Here is a 19,925-nt window from a genome sequence, read left to right as displayed (position 1 = left end):
ATGGTTGGGGTTTATTGCTCACGTTATGCCACTCAGGGATGAGTGAGGTTGGTCACTCTCATCTTAAATGTCAGGACCAACTGCCTAGACCCGGGCTCCTATGCTCCTCATGGGGCAACGTAGGATTGGATGATGGATGGATGGATGGATACATATACAGGTATATATATATATATATATATATATATATATATATATATATGTATCTTATTGTCTGGTGTGATGTTCTTACAGCTCATTGCAGTATTTCATGCGGTACTAAACACTGAAGCAGACACAAGAATAAATCACACATAACTGGCAGAATTACTCACCTACCACCATCAAATCACCATGATTGCCTATTAATGGGGGTTCAACTGCACCATTAAGTGTTAGTCTTCATTCATCTTAAAGATGATTGGCATCTTTACTAAAGAACTGAGAGATTACTGGTGCAACTAATTCTGGATGATTCAAGTGAACATGATGAGTTCCCTCTACTTTCTGATACATAAACTTTCTGGCTCTCTTTTCATATATATTCATTATTTCATCATACATTTCCCGATGCTCATACATTGGGCCTGCAGTTGCCTTGAGAATAAGTAGCTCACACTGCAACCTCTCAGCAAATTCCTTTTGCTGTTCAAAGGTCATACCAAACATGTTTGCTGTTTTGAGCCTGGGGTCATAACTGAAAGAATATTGTCCATCTGGGTGTTCCACAGATCCTCTCTTTAGCAGGACCTTTGCTGATTTTTCTGTAATACTAAGCCCATATGATTTAACTAGCTTTTCCACAATGGTGTCATAGTCATAAGTGGGTGGGCTTGTGTTCAGCTTTGCCTCTGCAGCGATGAGCTCATTGATACCCTTTGCAGTTCTCTCTGGCTGATATGAGGGTGGGGTGGAAATAGGCTTCACCAAGTCAATCATCACCAATTTCTTCACTTTTTCAGGAAATGTTCCAGCATACATAAATCCTGCACCAGCACCCATGCTGTGACCCAGCAAATTCACCTGAAACAAAAATATTTATCAACTGGGTAGAGTATTTAATATTGGTTAACAATGTAATTTCACTGTTCAGGTGTCAGAAATTTAGTGAGGATGTTTCCTTATACTTATCTCTTTCCAACTAGAGTGCTGTACAACCCTTACACTAACCTCTTGCATTCGAAAGTGCTGTACAACGTTTACATTAACCTCTTGCAATCCAAAGTCCTGTACAACCTTTACACTAACCTCTTGCAATCCAAAGTGCTGTAAAACCTTTCCACTAACCTAATGCAAAGAGCCGTACAACTTTTACACTAACCTCTTGCAATCCAAAGTGCTGTACAACCTTTACACTCACCTCTTCCCACCCAAAGTGTTGCACAACTCTTTCAATGGTCAGCAGCAAGCCAGTAAAATGGGTATATGCCCCAGCAGGGTACCATGATGACAGACCATGTCCAAGAAAGTCTATGGCAATCAATGACAAGTTCCTTGGAAGAAGTGATGCCACACCATCCCATGTACCAGCATTGTCCATGTACCCATGAAGTCCCAAGATTGGTGTACCACCTTCATTCCACACTTTGCCTGCAACACCAAATGATTACTTCATTTCCTGCATGAAATTCTATCTCACTACATATTAATACAACAGTAAGTGCCATTCCAATTTTACCCCCTCTTAGGTGTACAAGTTCAAGGCCAGGATACCAGGGTCTAGTATACACCAGGTCCTCCACATTCGTGAAATCAACTTTAGCGGGCTTCGAACATGCGCGGATTGCCCCTCTGTGGAGCCAAGACTGAATTTAATGGGCATGATTGCAAGAAGTTGTAGTATATATGTAGCTGATGACTTGCCCACACTCACGTGTTGACAAGTCATCAGCTATTTGTGATATTTTATGTTGCTTTCAGGTCCCAGGTATGGTTTATTAGGTATAGTATGTGCAAACTTGCTCACAGGGGGTGATTTGCATCCATCATCCAATCCTACGTTGCCCCATGAGGAGCGTAGGAGCCCAGGGCTAGGCAGTTGGTCCTGACATTTAAGATGAGAGTGAATATATATATAAATAACTTTAAAAGTTCCATGGCTACCTGTGAAGTTGATTTGCCATTTTCCGTTAACTCAGAGCAGTGGTTCTTAACCTTTTTTGAGTCACGGACCCCTTCGAGAATCTGGTGAAAGCTATGAACCCCTTCCCTACAGCAATGCACATAATCACTTAAACACAGTATTTTGCATGCAATGAATATACTGTATTTTATTGAAAACTACCTCACGCAGTGTATGACATACACTAAGTATAAAACAGTCTTTTCAAAGAATTGTTTCTCCCTCTTTTCCATGCAAAAACTAATGGCCACTCGATGAAAAGATGAAATACATCCAACTTGTGCAAATTAAACAAAACTTTAATTCTGCTCAAAAGTTCATTTCAGTGAGAGGGTTGTTGTTGTTTGGCTTGAATAAAATGATGAAATTGTGGAGTGGTCTTTGACAAGGCAACACGCATGTCACCGTTGACATAAGTTACAGTAATTTCAACTTTTCGTTTTGATAGAAACATGCTCTGAAAACCCTGACTCACAAAGGTATGTAGTAGTAAACGGAATCACAGCACCCATAGCTCGCTTTGCCAGACGAGGGTAGGCTTGTGTCAACGAACACCAGAATTCTTCTAGACTTTTTTTTTTTTTTTTAAGCTAATGATGCCAAACGGCATCACGCAATAATGCTAAATTGTTCTCAATTATTCTGACCTTCAAGGACCCCCTGAAGCCTATCCATGGACCCCAGGTTAAGAACCCCTGGTCTAGATGGTTAAGGCATTCCAGCCAGACAGAACCTAAAAAAAAGGTAACATAAAAAGACAACTTAGCGTTCTGAGGAACGTGTGAGGAGTGTACTGTATAGGGTGAATAAGATGACAAATGATTATTCTCAAAATATGTGGAGTATGGAAGTCTACTGATAACTTGGAGGAAAAGTGTGTGCTTAAATGGTAAGGTCATCTGGTGAAAATGGATGTAAACAGTGTGGTGAAAAGATGTACATGAATGAATCTGAAGGTGGAAGGCAGCATGGGAGAACAAGAAGCAGCTTGAAGGATAAGGTATATGAATGTGTGAGAAAGTTAGGTATGGAAGTTCATAAGGTTATGAATTTCTGAAGAAGTGAATTAGTTAGATATACCCGTAGCTTTTATGTATGAATGAGGATATGACAAGGCTTTGCTCCCCCTTTTTTAACCTGAGAGTTGGCAGACTATCAGGCTGGTGTATGTGAAGCAGATCTATAAATAAAATTAAGAAAAATATATGAACACTGTTAGATCTGTGACTTAATATTCCAGGTATCTGAGTGGGTGTGAATGAGTGTCTGGCCCACTTCACTGGGCATGCTGCTGATAATTCTCCAACATTCATATTTTTCTTGACTTTTGGATCCTACTTCACCTCACTCTTCAGAGGGTAAAAATGGTTACGATGATGATGAAGATTTGTACGTTCAGAAATGAAGGGAATGAGCATGTTGTGATGTGTACTGCACTGATCCAGTAAGGTGTGGGGTGGGTGCCACAGTAAAACACTTGTCTCTGCACTTTATGAATTAGGCTAAGACAATAACAGTCGTGCTAGCAGAATTACTGTTTTCCCATCATAATATGCAACACCATATTTGGCTCAGAATGTTATTATCTGTCATCATACAAACTAAGTTCTCTGTAATACAAAATGAAGGAAAAAATGTGCTGTTTTGTGCACAAATCAGTTGCTCCTCCTACAGCAAGGGCACCTGTTATCATCTGAAAATAGCAGAGAAGCAAGCAATGTGCAAGAAATGTACATAAATGTTTGGGAGCCTTAGTTTCAACTGATTCATAAGAGTGCAAAATACTGTACGGTACATAATCACAATGTGAACATCCTGGATAGTTGCTACTGTATCCCTATAATACAGAGCTACCGTACTGGTAATATATTTGCATGACTCACCTGCAATGTGGCCATTTGGAATGGGAATACTGATTTCTTTCGGTTCAGCAGATTCTGCCATGTGTGGATGAGTAGACATAATACGTGAAAAAAGTGCTTTCACTGGAATATGCGTGCTGCTTGAAAGTCCCCTCAGCATCGGTATATTCTGGAATACTGATAATGGTATGAGATTAAATATGCATAAATAAAGAGCTGGAATAAGGCAGAGAACATCTGGTTTGGTTCAGTTCCAGAAATCCATCATATCACTTTCCAGGAATTCTGGTTCTTTCCAGCTTTTACAGTTACAGCTGGCACTGTAGAGGAATGCCTTCTAGCAAAGGCACTGATATGAATGGACAGTGGAGACTGCTTGGTTATACATGTACTACGGGTCACAAAAATATCAGTGCACAGGGGGTCCGATGCCTACTAAACACATTCAAACAATTGTTAATGTTTACCAACGATCCATAGTGTATGAACAATGTCTGTTTATATAAACATGATATTTGTTTATATAAACATGATATTTGCTATCTGTGGTAGGTGGAGGCGCTCACCATCCACTCACTCGATGTAGTGCTGCTTTGGATGTCTGCCCTTTCCTCTCCTCCTTCCTTCCTTCCTCTTTTGTCATTCTTTCCTTCATTCTTTCTGCCTACGGATGACTTTACACTCCCTCTTCTGTCTTCTTTTCTTCATTCTTTCCTTTTCCTTCTGCATATGGGTGACTCTACACTGAGTGACAAGCCAAATGGTTTCTTGTACCCCAGGAAACCATTTACTATGCCGGGTGGTAACCACACAAAAATTATGACACCTGGTGGTTTACTGAGTAATTAAGGCGCTCCATTCGGATTGAGCAGGTGCAGGTTTATATCCAAGGGGTGGCTGGGGTTTATTGCTCATGTAATGCCACTCAGGGATGAGAGAGGCTGGTCACTCTTATCTTAAATGTCACGATCAACTTGCCTAGGCCCGGGCTGCTACGCTCCACATGGGGCAACACAGGATTTGATGATGTATGTATGTATGTATAACAATAATAATAAATACAAAAGGAAATGACAAGTAACAAAGAGCCAGTTTCATATCATGTACTCTACTACACATACCTAGTCTCCCATGATGAAGAAACAATAAAATAAATTATTAAGGGAAAAGTTGGTCACATCTCACAATACAGTAAAACTCAATATAACAGACTTCAATAGACTGGAATTCGCTTTTATCGGACTTGAGGAGCTACCGGACTAAATTCTGATATATTGGAAAAAGTCCGATAAAGCCAGGAGCAGTCCAGGCTGCCTGACCACTTCAGCTACGTTCACCACAATAAGATAAATAAAAGACATGTTTATCAGTGTACAGTACAGTATTATTATATATATTATACCATTTGATTAATATAATGAAGTTATAACACAGTACAGTGCCTCAGTGGTAGTCAAAACAGTTTGAAAACCGTTCATACAATACGGACTAATGTCTGATACATCGGAAAAAGTCCGGTTTAGCAGAGGGAAGTCTGGATGTTGCTTTTAACGGAATTTCGCATTTTTCAGAATGGCATTAGCCCCAATTAGTCCGTTATAGTGAGGTCTTACTGTAGTATTTTCTTCTCAGTAAAGTATAACTTGCTTACCACTGTGATTTAAAACCTTGTGGAAATGTGTAATTTTGAAGATGTCTGCTATACAACCTAATCAGTTTTACAAGTAAACTGTCTCAAGTGGTCTGCAAAGTCGGACTTTCAGGCTGATTCGGCTCCAAAGTCAATCTGTCACTGCAGTACTTGTTTGCCTCTATCAACCTAACCTAATATGACCTAACCTACTCAAACTAATAAGAATTATTTGGGGACAAATGACTTTCAGGTCCGAATTGATCCACTGCCCTCTGTAGGAAACCACCACTGGCGTCAACAACTTGGAGCTCTTTGGCAAAAAAAAATAAAAATAAAAATAAAATAATAATAATAATACGAAGAATAAGAATAATAATAATAATACAAATAATTACCTAATCTGGGTGTCATAAATTATACAATTATGAAAGATAATTTGTCATAACATTTTCATTAATTAATGGGAGCTCTCCTGCAGTTTGTCTGACATTTCTACAAGATAAAACTCTGCGGGCTCATGGCCTTTGGTTCCTTCTTCCTCGCATTAAAAAAAAAAAAAAAAAAAAAAAAAAAAAGGACTGAATGGCAAGAGCTTATAAAAAAAAAAAAAAGTATTTACAAACGACAGTGACCAGGGATTCAAGCTGTTTTCTTTAAACAAGTAATTACAGTACTAGATACACTGCAGGTAATTACTGAGTAACATTAATTTTCAACAAAAGATGTAAAGAGAACACACAAAATTTATCTACTTAATTATTTTAAATGAAACTGCTTGAACAACATCCGCAACAACGTGTTGACTTCCAATCCCGCTAATTGAACGTGCCAGTGCACCAAACATACTCAAATGTACACAATTCAATTACCATACATTTCGGCAGATACCTGTCTGGAAAATCGTGTCACCTAACTGGGGGGACTTAGCCCACCTAGACTATCCCAACAAGCAATGGAAGTCTGACTGGGGGGCTTTGTCCCTCCAGACTCCCCAGTGATTATAACCTACCTAACAGTGCCGACATGTCGTAAAAATACCCCCGCTAATACCAATACACCAGTCCTGCATGAGACAGCCCTAGCATGTATTCAATATGGACGGTGGGTGTTAGCGCCGAAGTGGTGACATGTAGAGGTGTATGGTATGTAGGAGGACTGCTGGGCCTTGATAGCAGGCTGTGAAGCCTATGCCCAGAGTCGGACACATTAAAAAAAAAAAAAAAAAAAAAAAAAAAAACATTAAAATGTGCACTGCATAAAACTTGTGCCACACCAGTATCGTGAATTAAGAGTGTTCATTAATCAAAGAGCAATCATCCTATGACCATCCAGTTGCAAAGGTACGGTAGGTGCTATGGTCAGGCAAATTTGGTATAACTGCAGTTTTGGACAGTCATACCCTTTACTTAGGTTAGTTACCGGTAAGTTAGTTTAGTTAAGTTAGGTTAGGTTCTCTGACAGGGTAATGTAGTTAAGTTCCATCAGTTAGGTAGGTTTAATTTAACTTAAGTTAGATTAGGTTAGAAATAAAATATAAATAACCTTGACCGTCCAAAAATGCAAAACCACAAATTTTTATATACATGACACAGGAGACATCCATTAAAATATGATAGTCTACGTTTGTAAAGCAGCTCTATGCGATTAAATTAAATCACTTCATACTCTGTAAAATATACGATACGTGCAGTATATACAGTATTATGTTCAATTATGGAACCTCTTATTTAGGAGCATTAAAAAAAAACATTTTAAAGAAGCCCACTATATATGCTAATGAATACAAAATAACGGTCAATTTCGATAATTCACATAACTCTATTTCATAACAAAAAATATATTTTCTGGTTGATTTTAGTGGCAGGTGGTGGCGACCATCATCCACTCACTTGATGTAATGTTGCCTACTTCTTCCTTAGCCTTTATCATTAATTTTCTGAGCCTGCCCACTTCTCTTTCTCCCATCTTTCCTGTCACTTCTTATTGCTTTTCTTTCCTTTACATGTGGCTTTACACTGAGTGACAAGCCAAATGGTTTCCTGTAGGCCAAGAAACCATTTACAACGCTGGGTGATAACCATATAACTAAACCATACGTGCTCCCTGTGTCAAAAAGTGGGTTGGTGGAGGGTTAGTGCCCCTCCCCATAAAACAAATAACTCAAAGTCAAATGGCCACCCCTTACGGGATTAAGGCGTCTGGCAATAGATACCGTAAAATGGGGTAACTGGACACCATTTTTTCCTCTTTTTTGTATTATAGAGATGTGCAGGAATTTGGAAAGAATAAAAAATGTTTTTAAATAACTGATTTAGGGCTACCTTTTGGAACCAGACATGTACTTAAGGATCCAGAAACAATTTACTTAGAAATAAAACGAGGTGGGTGCCCGTTTACCCAACGCAATTGGGCAACCGGGCACCCAGACTTTTTTATTATCGTATGAAGGCGCTCATTACTGTTGTCTGAAACTAAATGGCATAAACTTAGGCAGGCAAACATAATATGTAACATACACTTATATAGCCTATAACATAAACTTAAGCAAGAAAAACAGGTGTACTCCTGCTACTCAGGATTTTGTAGTTCCGCATCATCACTGCAGTTCTGTGTGTAAACTAGCAAACAGATTCAGAGCCTGGTGCATCCCTGAAACTTAGAAATATAGCAATAGATGACAAGGAGTCTTTGAGACATATTTAGAAACCAAATAATGATAATCAGTTAATGTGACCAGCTGCCCTCCCCAAAGTGCCCAGTTACCACACCTGAGTTACCCTTACTGTTACGCGGACATGTTTAACTGTAGAAACATGTTAACTAGTTCCCATTCAACCTTTGATAATGTCCAATAACTGAGCATAAGTAGAGTTCTCTAGCTAACTTCTAATATAGGTAACTTACCCTTAGCATTTCCAATGTCGGGGCTTCTGTGAATTCTCGAAAACGTCACACTTGTGCATGCAAGGATCAGTGGACTACTTTTTCCTATTTCTAACTGTTGATTTTGAGGTATGTTATTGCTGGAGGACTTAGCTATAAAATTATCACTAGAAAAGTTTAGAAAATTAAAGATTTATAGGTTTTATATAGGAAAATTTGCAAATAACTTAGTGGGTGTCCGGTTCCCCAGCTAAGTGCCCAGTTACCCCATCTTACAGTAGATAGATTTTAATATCATTTGAATGAATTTTAGCTTCACTTTTGTTGGAAATCACTCACTTTGGAGATCAGGTCTGCCCAAGGCAAAATATACCATTTTGGGGTAGTTATGGAAGCGGCCAGGTCACCTGCAGCATTGTCTACTGACAATCTTGCCGACTGGCCGCACTCCGACTGGAGGTGTCAGTGTATCTCATGTCAAAACAAAGGGAAACTTAATGCTTTAACCAAACCTAACCTAATCCAACCTAACTTCACTTGCATTAGATAGCAAATTTTCAAAGGTAAAAAAATGCACATTAAGAATGATAAAAATGGCTGGCTACTGACAAACATAGGCGGAGATTCAAGGTAATGAAATGTAGGATTTTCACGTTAAATATATATTTCTGAAAACAAATTCAAGTGAAACATTAAAAATAATGTGGTCTACAACGTGGCTGTGTCAAATTTTCTGGTTCGAGTGATGTGAATTACCAAAAATTTACGAAAATAACAAAGGATCCTCTCAACACAGTGGGAAATAAGGAAATACCGCATCACCGTCGTACATTAAAAAAAAGTTACCGTACAAGTAATCATTAAAAAACATACAACAGTCATTGGAATGGTGAGTCAGGCACCAAAGGTTCTGTGGTTGCAGGAAACTAAAAATACTGTACACCAATAAGCTAGGTTTGTGAGATTATTGTACTTCCCAAATAGGCCTCACTCTCCGGCCAATAAAACTAGGCCTAGTGACTTAATGCTTGATTATTCGGTTACCGTCCCTTAAAGGCTAAACATATTTACCCACCCAATGAACACAATTCTTGCGTACAGAACTGCATTTAAATTTCAACATATCTTACTGATAAGATCACTCACGCCACTCCTCGGTGATCCGATACTGTTCAAAGTCCTCCTCCACAGCCACCGCCGACGTTCTGTAACACTAAATAACGCCCGACACCATTCGCATAATTACCGTCTATATCCTTCTTACTCTAACCTACAGTAGACTAAAATTGCTAACTTTCCACCTTCAATGCTGAGTTGTCGTCACGATGAACTGGAGTTATGTTACTTAAGCTTCAAGATTACACAAATCTCAGTGTGTAAAATCATTAGTCATGCTTACTTGGTTGTAAGTGGGGGATTATCATATCTGAATAGCGATCCAGTTGATTTTAGCAGATTTTGACAGTATGAAACTAGAAATTCTGCGAAGCCCTTAAACACTGAATAATATTCATCCATAATAACAGTACTAAAAACATTTGTACTGATCACGAAACAAAGCTTCATTCAAAGCCTGAAAGGGATTTAATCCCCGAGCTAGGCAACTATGGCCATATAGCCCCGCTAGGTTACAGGAGCGCGCTACCACTCCCGGCACGGCAGTCCCGGGCGAGGCTCGAACTCGCAATCCCCCGATCACGACTCCGATGCTTTACCACTGAGCCACCGTGCCCCTTCAAAGCCTGAAGAAATAGCCAAATTAAGCATTCAGCGGTGTCGGACAGGGTTGTAATGATCTAGATCTTTTCTTGGTGCCCAGGCGCGTTTTTGTGCGGCCTCACGAAAAACGCGCCTGTACTGTACATCATCAGTGACCACCTCGACAAAAATAGGGTTTGCAAAACCAAGTTTGCAAATTAACAGCATTTTCTAAGCCGATAGCCTATAATTACTAGTATACTCGGATGATGAAGCTCTGAAAGCAATACATGCTGTAGAAACTACAGGAGGTGTTTGTAAGGAGAGGGAAAGAGCCAAGTACTCATATACAACAAACAAGAGCAACCACAAGAAATGTGGTGTAAAAGCAACACAGTATAAAATACCTTGGAGTGACCATGGCCAACAAAAAGGACTGTATAAGAGAACATAAAGCAAAACAGCTACAAAAGGCAGAAATCTATGTTAATCAAATAACATCCATAACCTCAGGAAGCTGCGATTAACCGGGTGAAAATAGGAAGTGTTCAGGAAAAATGTGACCCTGTCAAGTATACTGCACATAACAGAAGCTATGTTTGTTAATAAAGATGAAGGTAATAAACTTCAGATACCAGAAAACAAAGCTTCTAGAAGAATCTTTCGAGCACCAAATTACTGTGTATTACAAGTTGTGCACAAGATACATACCACAGGAGACATACAAAGTATATTATCACATATCCGATACATACTGATTGATGAAAGAAAGAAGCTAGTAAAATCAGTATTTTCGGACCAATACGAAAACCAAAGCACAAGTTGGGCTAAATACAAAAAAATATATATATCAACACAAAGTAAATATAAATTTGGAAGGATTAGCCAAAGAAAAGGAACTGAAAGTAAAGGTGAATAATCTTGACACAAATATGGAAAGCAGAAATAGAAAGCGTTGGGAGAAATTAATACATTGAGGTGGTTTGGCCATGTGGAGAGGATAGAGAGCGAGAGACTAACGAGGAGAATTATGTGTGAGGTGGAGGGGGGGGGAGACCGAGGATCAGATGGAGGGATGGAGTGCAGAGTTATATGAGAGGGGGGGGGTGAGCTGAGGGGGGAAAGCAGGGAAATGGCAGGAGACAGGGCGACATGGAGACGATTTGTTTGTGGCAACCCCTTACGGAATTAAGGTGCCTGGCTATAGATAAACAGACAGAGAAATACTTGGCAGCACCACACCAGACTACTATAGGCAATGGAAATAAGAAATAAAAGAAGACACACTGTATGAAAATGGCTGGGACTCATCAATACTTTTCACAGAACGAACAAACACACTAAAACTGGAGAAAAAAAAAAAATCCAGTAGTGAAGAACCAGTGTGTCCAATATGTTGATTATTCTATACCGTGTGATGTTCCTTCTGACTTTTCCTGCCGGGTTCAGCTGGAGGGTTTGGTGGTTGGGGGAGAACCTTCTTTGCTACCCTTGTCTTATGCTAGTTGTTTAGTCACTCTTCTAGGAGCTGCCAAGCATGGACCAACTGGCCTTCTGTAGTTATCCCCTCTTCTTCTGATCTTATATGAATATAAATCAAACATTTCCTAGTAAACTCTAAGGTTAAGTGAAGTAAGAATAAAAAATAACCTACAACAACAACCTTTTCCAGAGAACAGAACAGATTTAATCTAAACTCTACTTCTGTTCGGGGAAAAGAAAGAAAAACAAGTAACGGAAAAGAAAAAAAATGAAATGTGGAAACTAAAAGAAAGTCAATGATCAGCGCACAGAACAAAAACGATTGAAAAGAATAAGGAGAGAGGCGCTAAGACAAAAGCTATGCCCCACCTACTACTACTACTACTACTGCTATCTGTCTATCCATCTCTGCGCCTATCTGTATCTATCTATCTACTGTGATCCACTGCAATACGCACTGCTGCTGGTATCAAATTTATTGTATCATACAAATAAATAACATAATTAAAAGGAACATTCAGAGCTCCAGAGTTGCGTTACCCTCTAAATAAGGACAATGGCTCACAAACCATCTCGATTCGTTCCTCTAATTATATTCTCTCTGTTTTCAAATTATGTGGTGATACCGATATTCTCCCCGCTGCCTGGTTGTACACACCTCCCTCACCCTTCTTCCCTATCCCCGGAAAGGAGGAAAGTAGACTGAAGGATGACAACTTCAACATTCAGTCCACCGAGCTCACGGCCAGGTGAGCCTGGGGCCACGACAAGTTTCCCTTATAGTCACTGCCGCCCTTCTCTTTACTACTTTCCAGGTTCCTCCCTTTCCCCTCCCCTCCCTTTACCACTTTCCTCCTCCATTTCCCCTCCCCTCCCTTTACCACTTTCCTCCTCCATTTCCCCTCCCCTCCCTTTACCACTTTCCTCCTCCCTTTCCCCTCCCCTCCCCTAAATACCAGGAAGACTTAGAAAAGGGGTGGGAGTTTCATGGGAATTCCCCCTGGCGCAGCTTGATCTTGCCTCCTCGCTGTCCTCCTCCTACTCTCCATTCCTTTCTTCGTTCTCTCCTCCCGCCTCTCCTCTTCCTCTCTCTCCTCCTTTCACCTCTTTCTCTCCCTCCTCCCATCTCTCTCCCTCCTCTTCCCACATCCCTCTATCCTTCCTCATATCTTTTCTCCTCCTCGCCCTCATTCCATGTCATCAGCATCTTCCTCTCCCTCCTACCATCTCTTGTCTTCCTCTCGCACACCCTTCTACCCCTCACTCTCTCCCTCATTTATCCTGTCCCCTCTCTCCTCCCTCCTTTCCTTTTCTCATTTCTCTTATCTGCCTTCGTCTCCCCCTCTCCCTTCCTACTGGTCTGTCTCTCTTCATATCTTCTTTTCCTTTCACCTCTCTCTCAGTGTCACACCTCTAAGTTTCCCTCACCCTCTCTCTCTCACACACCTTCCCTCACCCGCCCTTTACCTTCCCCTCGTCGAAAGCTCCTCACCCTTTTTCATTTTCTTCTTTCCAACTTTGACAATTTTCTTCAGCTCAGGATAGACTTCTTGAACTAGAGGGGTTAGATACAACATTAATTAACCTCTTCAGCACGAGAGGCCATTCCTAAGCTGAAATACATCGTCTAGAAATAGCAATAATAATAATAATAATAATAATAATAGTAAGAGTAATAATAATCATAATAGTAAGAGTAATAATAATAATGATAATAATAATAATAATAACTCCCAGGCTCCTATGTTTCTCCTGAACAACATAACGAAAAATGGAGGTAATATTACACTCTAGTCTGTTTATTTTCACCTGACAAGTATCCCTAACCCAGCTCAGTTGATGGTTTAGTCGGACCGGAGGGCTGATTTGACTAGTAACCAAGGAGACTCATGCCTGTCTCGCAACAAAATGTCCCGGAAACAAAATGAGGCTTGAAGGCTCCTGTGTCTCACCTCAATTTAATCAAAATCGCCTGGTGTCAAGTCAAAGGATATGCCAGAGTTGACCCGACCGTGAAAGGGCTCGACACCTCCTTGCACCTCAGTCCTCTTTTTGCTTATGCCTGTCTCTCCCTTCCTTTACTCACATTAACTAGTTTTCCTGACTCATAACTGCATACCCCTCCTAGTACCCCAGTGTCCCTCCCAGTACCGTTCCAGTACCACCATACCCCTCCCAGGATCACCATACCCCCTCCCATTACCACCATATCCCTCCCAGTACCATCATACCCCTCCCAGTACCACCACACCCTTCCCAGTACCACTACACCCTCTCCCAGTACCACCATACCCCCTCCCAGTACCACTATACCCTCTCCCAGTACCACCATACCCTTCCCAGTACCACCATACCCTTCCCAGTACCACTACACCCTCTCCCAGTACCACCATACCCCCTCCCAGTACCACTATACCCTCTCCCAGTACCACCATACCCCTCCCAGTACCACCATACCCCCTCCCAGTACCACCATACCCTCTCCCAGTACCACCATACCCTCTCCCAGTACCACCATACCCTCTCCCAGTACCACCATACCCCTCCCAGTACCACCATACCCTTCCCAGTACCACTATACCCTCTCCCAGTACCACCATACCCCCTCCCAGTACCACCATACCCCTCCCAGTACCATCATACCCCTCCCAGTACCACTATACCCTCTCCCAGTACCACCATACCCCTCCCAGTACCACCATACCCCTTCCTTTTTCTTTTTTTTTTAATGCAAGGAAGAAGGAACCAAAAACCAGAACCAGCAAGTTTGTTCCCTCCAAGAAAAAACAAAAAGCAAGATAACATGGAGCCAAATTCAAGATCCGTTCATTTCGAGATGCCTGGACACACTGCGCTTGAAAGACTGGAGGTCATAAGCAGAAGGAAATACAGAAAGAGGGAGACAGTTCCAGAGTTGACCTGTTGCATATATGAAGGACTGGGATCATACTACCTCCCAGTACCGCCATACCCCTCCCAGTAACTCCCTGTACATCCCAGTAATTCCCCCCAGCTCTCTCTCGCTTCTTCCCCTTTCAAACTGGTTCCTGGACGGCTCTAGGAAAATGCTGACAGGTCACATTGGTGGGGGTGATTGTGGTGGGGGAGAGTGTGGTGGTAGTAACAGTGGTGGGGGAGAGTGGGGGTGGTAATAAGTGGTGGGGGAGAGTGGGGGTGGTAGTAACAGTGGTGGGGGAGAGTGGGGGTGGTAGTAATAGTGGTGGGGGAGAGTGGGGGTGGTAGTAATAGTGGTGGGGGAAGTAATAACAGTGGTGGGGGAGAGTGGGGGTGGTAGTAACAGTGGTGGGGGAGAGTGGGGGTGGTAGTAACAGTGGTGGGGGAAGTAATAACAGTGGTGGGGGAGAGTGGGGGTGGTAGTAACAGTGGTGGGGGAGAGTGGTCGTGGTAGTAACAGTGGTGGGGGAGAGTGGGGGTGGTAGTAACAGTGGTGGGGGAGAGTGGTCGTGGTAGTAATAGTGGTGGGGAGAGTGGGGATGGTGGTGATAGTGGTGGGGTGGTGGAGATTAGTGGTGGTGCTGTCCTGTGATGGTGGTGGGGTGGTGGTGGCGGGGGTGGTGGTGGGAGGTGGTAATGATGATGAATGAGTGGTAGTGATGTAAGCGGTAGGGGGAGAGCGGAAGGGCAGTAGTGGTGGTGGTTTGGGGGTGGTAGTGGTGAATGTGATTGGGGGAGTGTAAGTCGTGATGGCTGTGGTGGTTGAGGTGGTGGTGACGGTGGTGGTAATCCTCGTGGCGATGGTGGTAGTGGTAATGATTGCGGTGTGGCTATTGTGGTGGTGGTGGTGATGGTGGTGCGGTTGTTGTTGTGGTGGTGGTGATGGTGGTGGTGAAACAGGTGGAGGAAGGGAAACTGTTAGGTAGTGTAATGGAGACGGAGGGAGAGAGAGAGAGAGAGAGAGAGAGAGAGAGAATATCCGGGGTTAAGGCCGGATTTAGGCATAAAAAAAAAAAAAAAAAAGACGGCTTAGGACTCCACAGTCTGAAGGGACCTCCAAAAATCTGATTTTTTGAAAATTTGTTACAGTTTTATTACAATTTACATTTCAGTAATGATTTAACCTAACTAATCCACTCTGCACGGATCTCCTATGCATCTTGGCGCCATTTTTAAGTTCAGTTGTTATACAGCCTAATTCTCTGTTAACAATGCTAAATAGGGTCTCTACAGTTTCCCACAGCTAAGGACTTCAATATATGTCTAATCCAACCCTGCCCGATATCATTTGCGACAAGTTCGTGCATGTTCGTAGTACGTGCGTAGTGTCTGGATAGGGACACCACACGCAGCAAGGCCTTCATGCAGGAAGTACACAGTTAAGAGACTGCAAACGAAAACCTCCAGCACACGTCACCCAGTGCATACGACAGTCACATGCACCAAGTTCAAGCACGCCTGCAGTACGTGCGTGGATGTACCTAAAAATAAGTCACTACAAAGACACATATTTACGTATTTGCACCAACCTGCTTTGTCTTCGTAGTTTCCGAAATGAACACAAGACATCCATTTATCTACATACCACATATCACGATGCATTAATGCCCAGTATGATGTAACTCTGATAAATTACAACCAGATACTTTCATCATGGGAGTCAAACGGAACCCATTTTCAAGTCTCAGAGCATGCACACCAGGACTGCGCATGTGAACTGAGTGCAATGCAAACCTCTACCATGAACCACTCCTTGCATATGACACTGGAACAAAAAACAAAAGCACTTCCTTCTGTGCATTCATTCCATCACTGAAAATCCCAAACTAATCCCTAATCTCCCCTCCCCCTCTCGTTTGGAAATCCCTGGTCTAAAGTTTTTTACGACCTGCACTGTAGGTGGCAGAGGAAGCATCGCAACACCTACTCCTTAGCGATTTATTATGCGAATTACACTTTAATATTCCTTTACATGCTGTTTACCTTCTCCTAATATCGACTTAGTTTGCATTCGTAATACAGAATATCAAAGTGTCATAGGCTAAGTCACTAACGAAAATGGGTTACGAAATCTCCTTCTCTCTCTCTCTCTCTCTCTCTCTCTCTCTCTCAAGAAATCTAACTCCTACCATCTAATCTGATCGTCAGGTGTAGTTTGACTGGAAGATTTATTTGACTAGTAACCAAGAAGACTTATTCCTACCTCATAACGGCGAGTGGACCGGTTGTCAGGTAAAGCAAAACAGGTTATATTGGTTTTACAGTCACCTTCCAAATACAATCCATATTTCTTTAACTGCTTTCTTTCTTTCCTCCTTCCTTCCTTCCTTCTTCTTTTCTTCCTTCTTCCTTTCTTTCATGGCTCATCCAGTGACGTATCGTGTGTGTGTGTGTGTGTGTGTGTGTGTGTGTGTGTGTGTGTGTGTGTGTGTGTGTGTGTGTGTGTGTGTGTGTGTGTGTGTGTGTGTGTGTGTGTGTGTGTGTGTGTGTGTGTGTGTCGTGGTATTTCCTGCTGCTTATTTTAGTGGGCCGTTGTGTAACTGGCATTGAAGATTTCGTAATATAACTACCTGAGCGATTTATTTTGCCCAAGGAACCCTAGTAATTTCTTGTGCGTTACTAGATCGATATTAAAACGGTATAAATATGAGAGATTATAAACATGAATAAATCGCTAAAGAAAATATAGTACGAAGCCTCCAAAGCCACCCAGATCCAAGCCAGTTAAAGCCATACCGTATTTTTGACACAGACTTCGCAACATCTCTTCCTGGGCGACTTATCCTGCAAGTTCCAATATTGTCTTAGTGGTCTTTATAATATCGTTATCGTTGTTTCCCTCAATTTCGTACAAGAAGGTGTAACGTGCAAAATAAATCGCTAAGGAGAAGGTGTTAGGTAATCTTGAAAGCCAGTTATTGATTCGCTGTCTCCACTTTTTCCCGGATCCACATACTATAGTTTTTTCACCTTAACTTGGCCCAGATTTTGTCCTTTTCTGATTTATTCCACGTAACTCAATGGCAGAACAATACCGGGGCTCTACATCCTTCCCCATAGCACTTCTTCGTGACTAGCATCATATTCAAGTGCTAATCTATTATTATGTCTCAAAATTTAGCATAAGAGGGACGAGGACTATAGAGTTTCCACCTTAACTTGGCGCAGATATTCGTCGCTTTTCAGCTTATTTCTCCAAATTAGGTCACAGAATAATACTACGGCTCTACTCGTACACAGCACTTCTTCGTGACTAGCAACATATTATAACGTAAATCTCTTGCAACAGCTCAACATGCATGATAGGAAGGTGGTAATATTAGGCCAAGTTAAAGTGAGCAGAGTACAGCAAGCCTTCCACTGCTATACTACTTCTAGACTAACTTGGTCCAGATTTTCGTTCTTTTACAGCTTATTTCACGTAGCTCAGAATACGGCAACACTACGGCTTCACATCCTACCCACAGCACTTCTTCGTGACTAGCATCGTATTCTAATGTTGATCTCTTCCTACAATTCGGCATTCAAGATTGAGACGAAGGCAACACTACGGCTTTACATCCTGCCCATAGCACTTCTTCGTGACTACCATCGTATCCTAGTGTTAATCTCCTGCTATAATTCGGCATTCAAGATGGAGAGATGGCAATTTTAGGCCAAGTTAAAGTAAAACGAGTATAATTTTTGTCGAGAATGGGGATGTATAATTCTTAGCTATATAAAGGCTCCCCTGAACCTCTCTGTTACCAGTTCATATACTCATTTTACTCTAACTTGGCTTAAAATACCTATGTCTCCATCTTGAATTTTGAGTTGTAGGAATAGACTGACACTAGATTATGATGCTAGTCACAAAGAAGCGCAATGAAAAGGATGCAGAATGATAACACTGTCTCCTTCTGCCACAGAGCTAAGTGAATTAAGTTGCAAAAGGACAAAAATCTAGGCCAACGTAGAATAAAAGGAATAGAGTGAATTTCCACATTGATATTCTCTTCTGTGTGTTTTGTGGTAACTAACTGATACTAAAATGATACGAGTAACCAGTAAGAGAATGTCAAGGTGTAATATGCAAAATAAATCGCTAAGGAAGAGATACTAGGGTAGGTATGGGAACATGGCAGGCAAATTCATCACAAAATTCATACTTTGTTGCACCTGTTACGTCATCATTGCTGTTGTTGATATTGATGTTATTATTATTGTGTCGTTGTTGTTTTTGTTGCTGCTCTTACCCCAGTCCTATCTAAACGTAACCCCGTGGACTGCAGGCTGAAGTCCACCGTTTTCATTTTGCTGGATAGGGAGGAAGCTGAGGACCGTTTGTATAACCAATCAGAGGAGTCGTCCTGTTATATTTGTGCCACCCCATGAAGGCCTCACACTCCGGCGCAACTGAATATTTTTATGTGTGTCTCGCGTTTGCCTTATGTTTCGCACACCTCATTTCTGTTAAGGGAGCCCCAGTCGGTAATTGGAAACATTAAGTGGGCAGGCGAACATATATTTTCATCATCATCACCATCATCCGGACCTCCTTCTCACAGCAGTATATCAATATTCCTTTTAAACTTTAGATTAATTATATAAAAATGTTTACTAGGTTAATATCTTTACTTACGTATATTTATTACTATAGGGGGACATTATTATATACACTGAGGAGGAGGGAGAGTGCCAGGGCATCACTTGAGGACGACTTAATATAGACGGTGGAGAGGGACGCCTTCGAGTAGCAGCTCCTGGATAACCGAGCGACTCTACTTTTACTCCAAACGTGCCTCATCTCTCTCCCTACCTCCCGGATGAAAGATGGTGGACTGTAGGAGAAAGGCAACTTCACCCTGCACACCCCCTCTCGCCAGGCTCACGTCAATATGAGCCTCGAGCCACAACAACAGTATGTGAATGTGAAAAGCCCAAGGGAAGCAGTGAGCGCAGGTTACTCTTCATCCTTTCCACGCAGCAGGGGACGACCAGGTGGACACAGTAATAGTAGTAGTAGTAGTAGTAGTTGGTGGAGGAGGAGGAGAGGGAGGAGGAGGAGGAGGCGGAGGAGGAGGAAGAGGAGGAGGAGGAAGAGGAGGAGGAGGAGGAGGAGGATCGGCAATAGTAGTAGCTGAAGTGGTGATGGTGGTCGTTGTGATGTAGATAGTGTTGTTATTGTAGGTGGTGGTGGTGGTGGTGGTGGTGGTGGTGGTGATGGTGGTGATAGTGGTGGTGTTGGTGTAGGTGTTCGTGATTTCGGTGGTGGTGCTGATGGTGTAGTAGTTGTGGTGGTGGTGGTGGTGGTTGTGGAGGTGACAGCTGT

At 41.9% G+C, this 19,925-nt stretch overlaps 1 protein-coding gene across 1 annotated transcript; it reads right to left on the bottom strand.

The window, feature by feature from the left end:
- Nucleotides 1–355: 355 nt before the first annotated feature.
- LOC145408433 (putative serine hydrolase) lies at nt 356–4,082 on the bottom strand. Its single transcript, XM_080279165.1, has 3 exons — nt 3,985–4,082; nt 1,340–1,569; nt 356–1,002 (listed from the first exon to the last, which is right to left on the bottom strand). Exons 1-3 carry the CDS (start codon nt 4,061–4,063, stop codon nt 391–393), a joined length of 921 nt encoding a protein of 306 aa, XP_080135291.1. The 5' UTR covers nt 4,064–4,082; the 3' UTR covers nt 356–390.
- Nucleotides 4,083–19,925: the final 15,843 nt, after the last annotated feature.

This window comes from Coenobita brevimanus, chromosome 8, assembly GCF_032717465.1.
Source record: "Coenobita brevimanus isolate Jiangsu-jjx chromosome 8, ASM3271746v2, whole genome shotgun sequence".
Taxonomy (NCBI): Eukaryota; Metazoa; Arthropoda; class Malacostraca; order Decapoda; family Coenobitidae; genus Coenobita; species Coenobita brevimanus.
The sequence above is the reverse complement of the archived record's forward strand: the minus strand, read 5'-3'. Positions and strand labels throughout refer to the sequence as shown.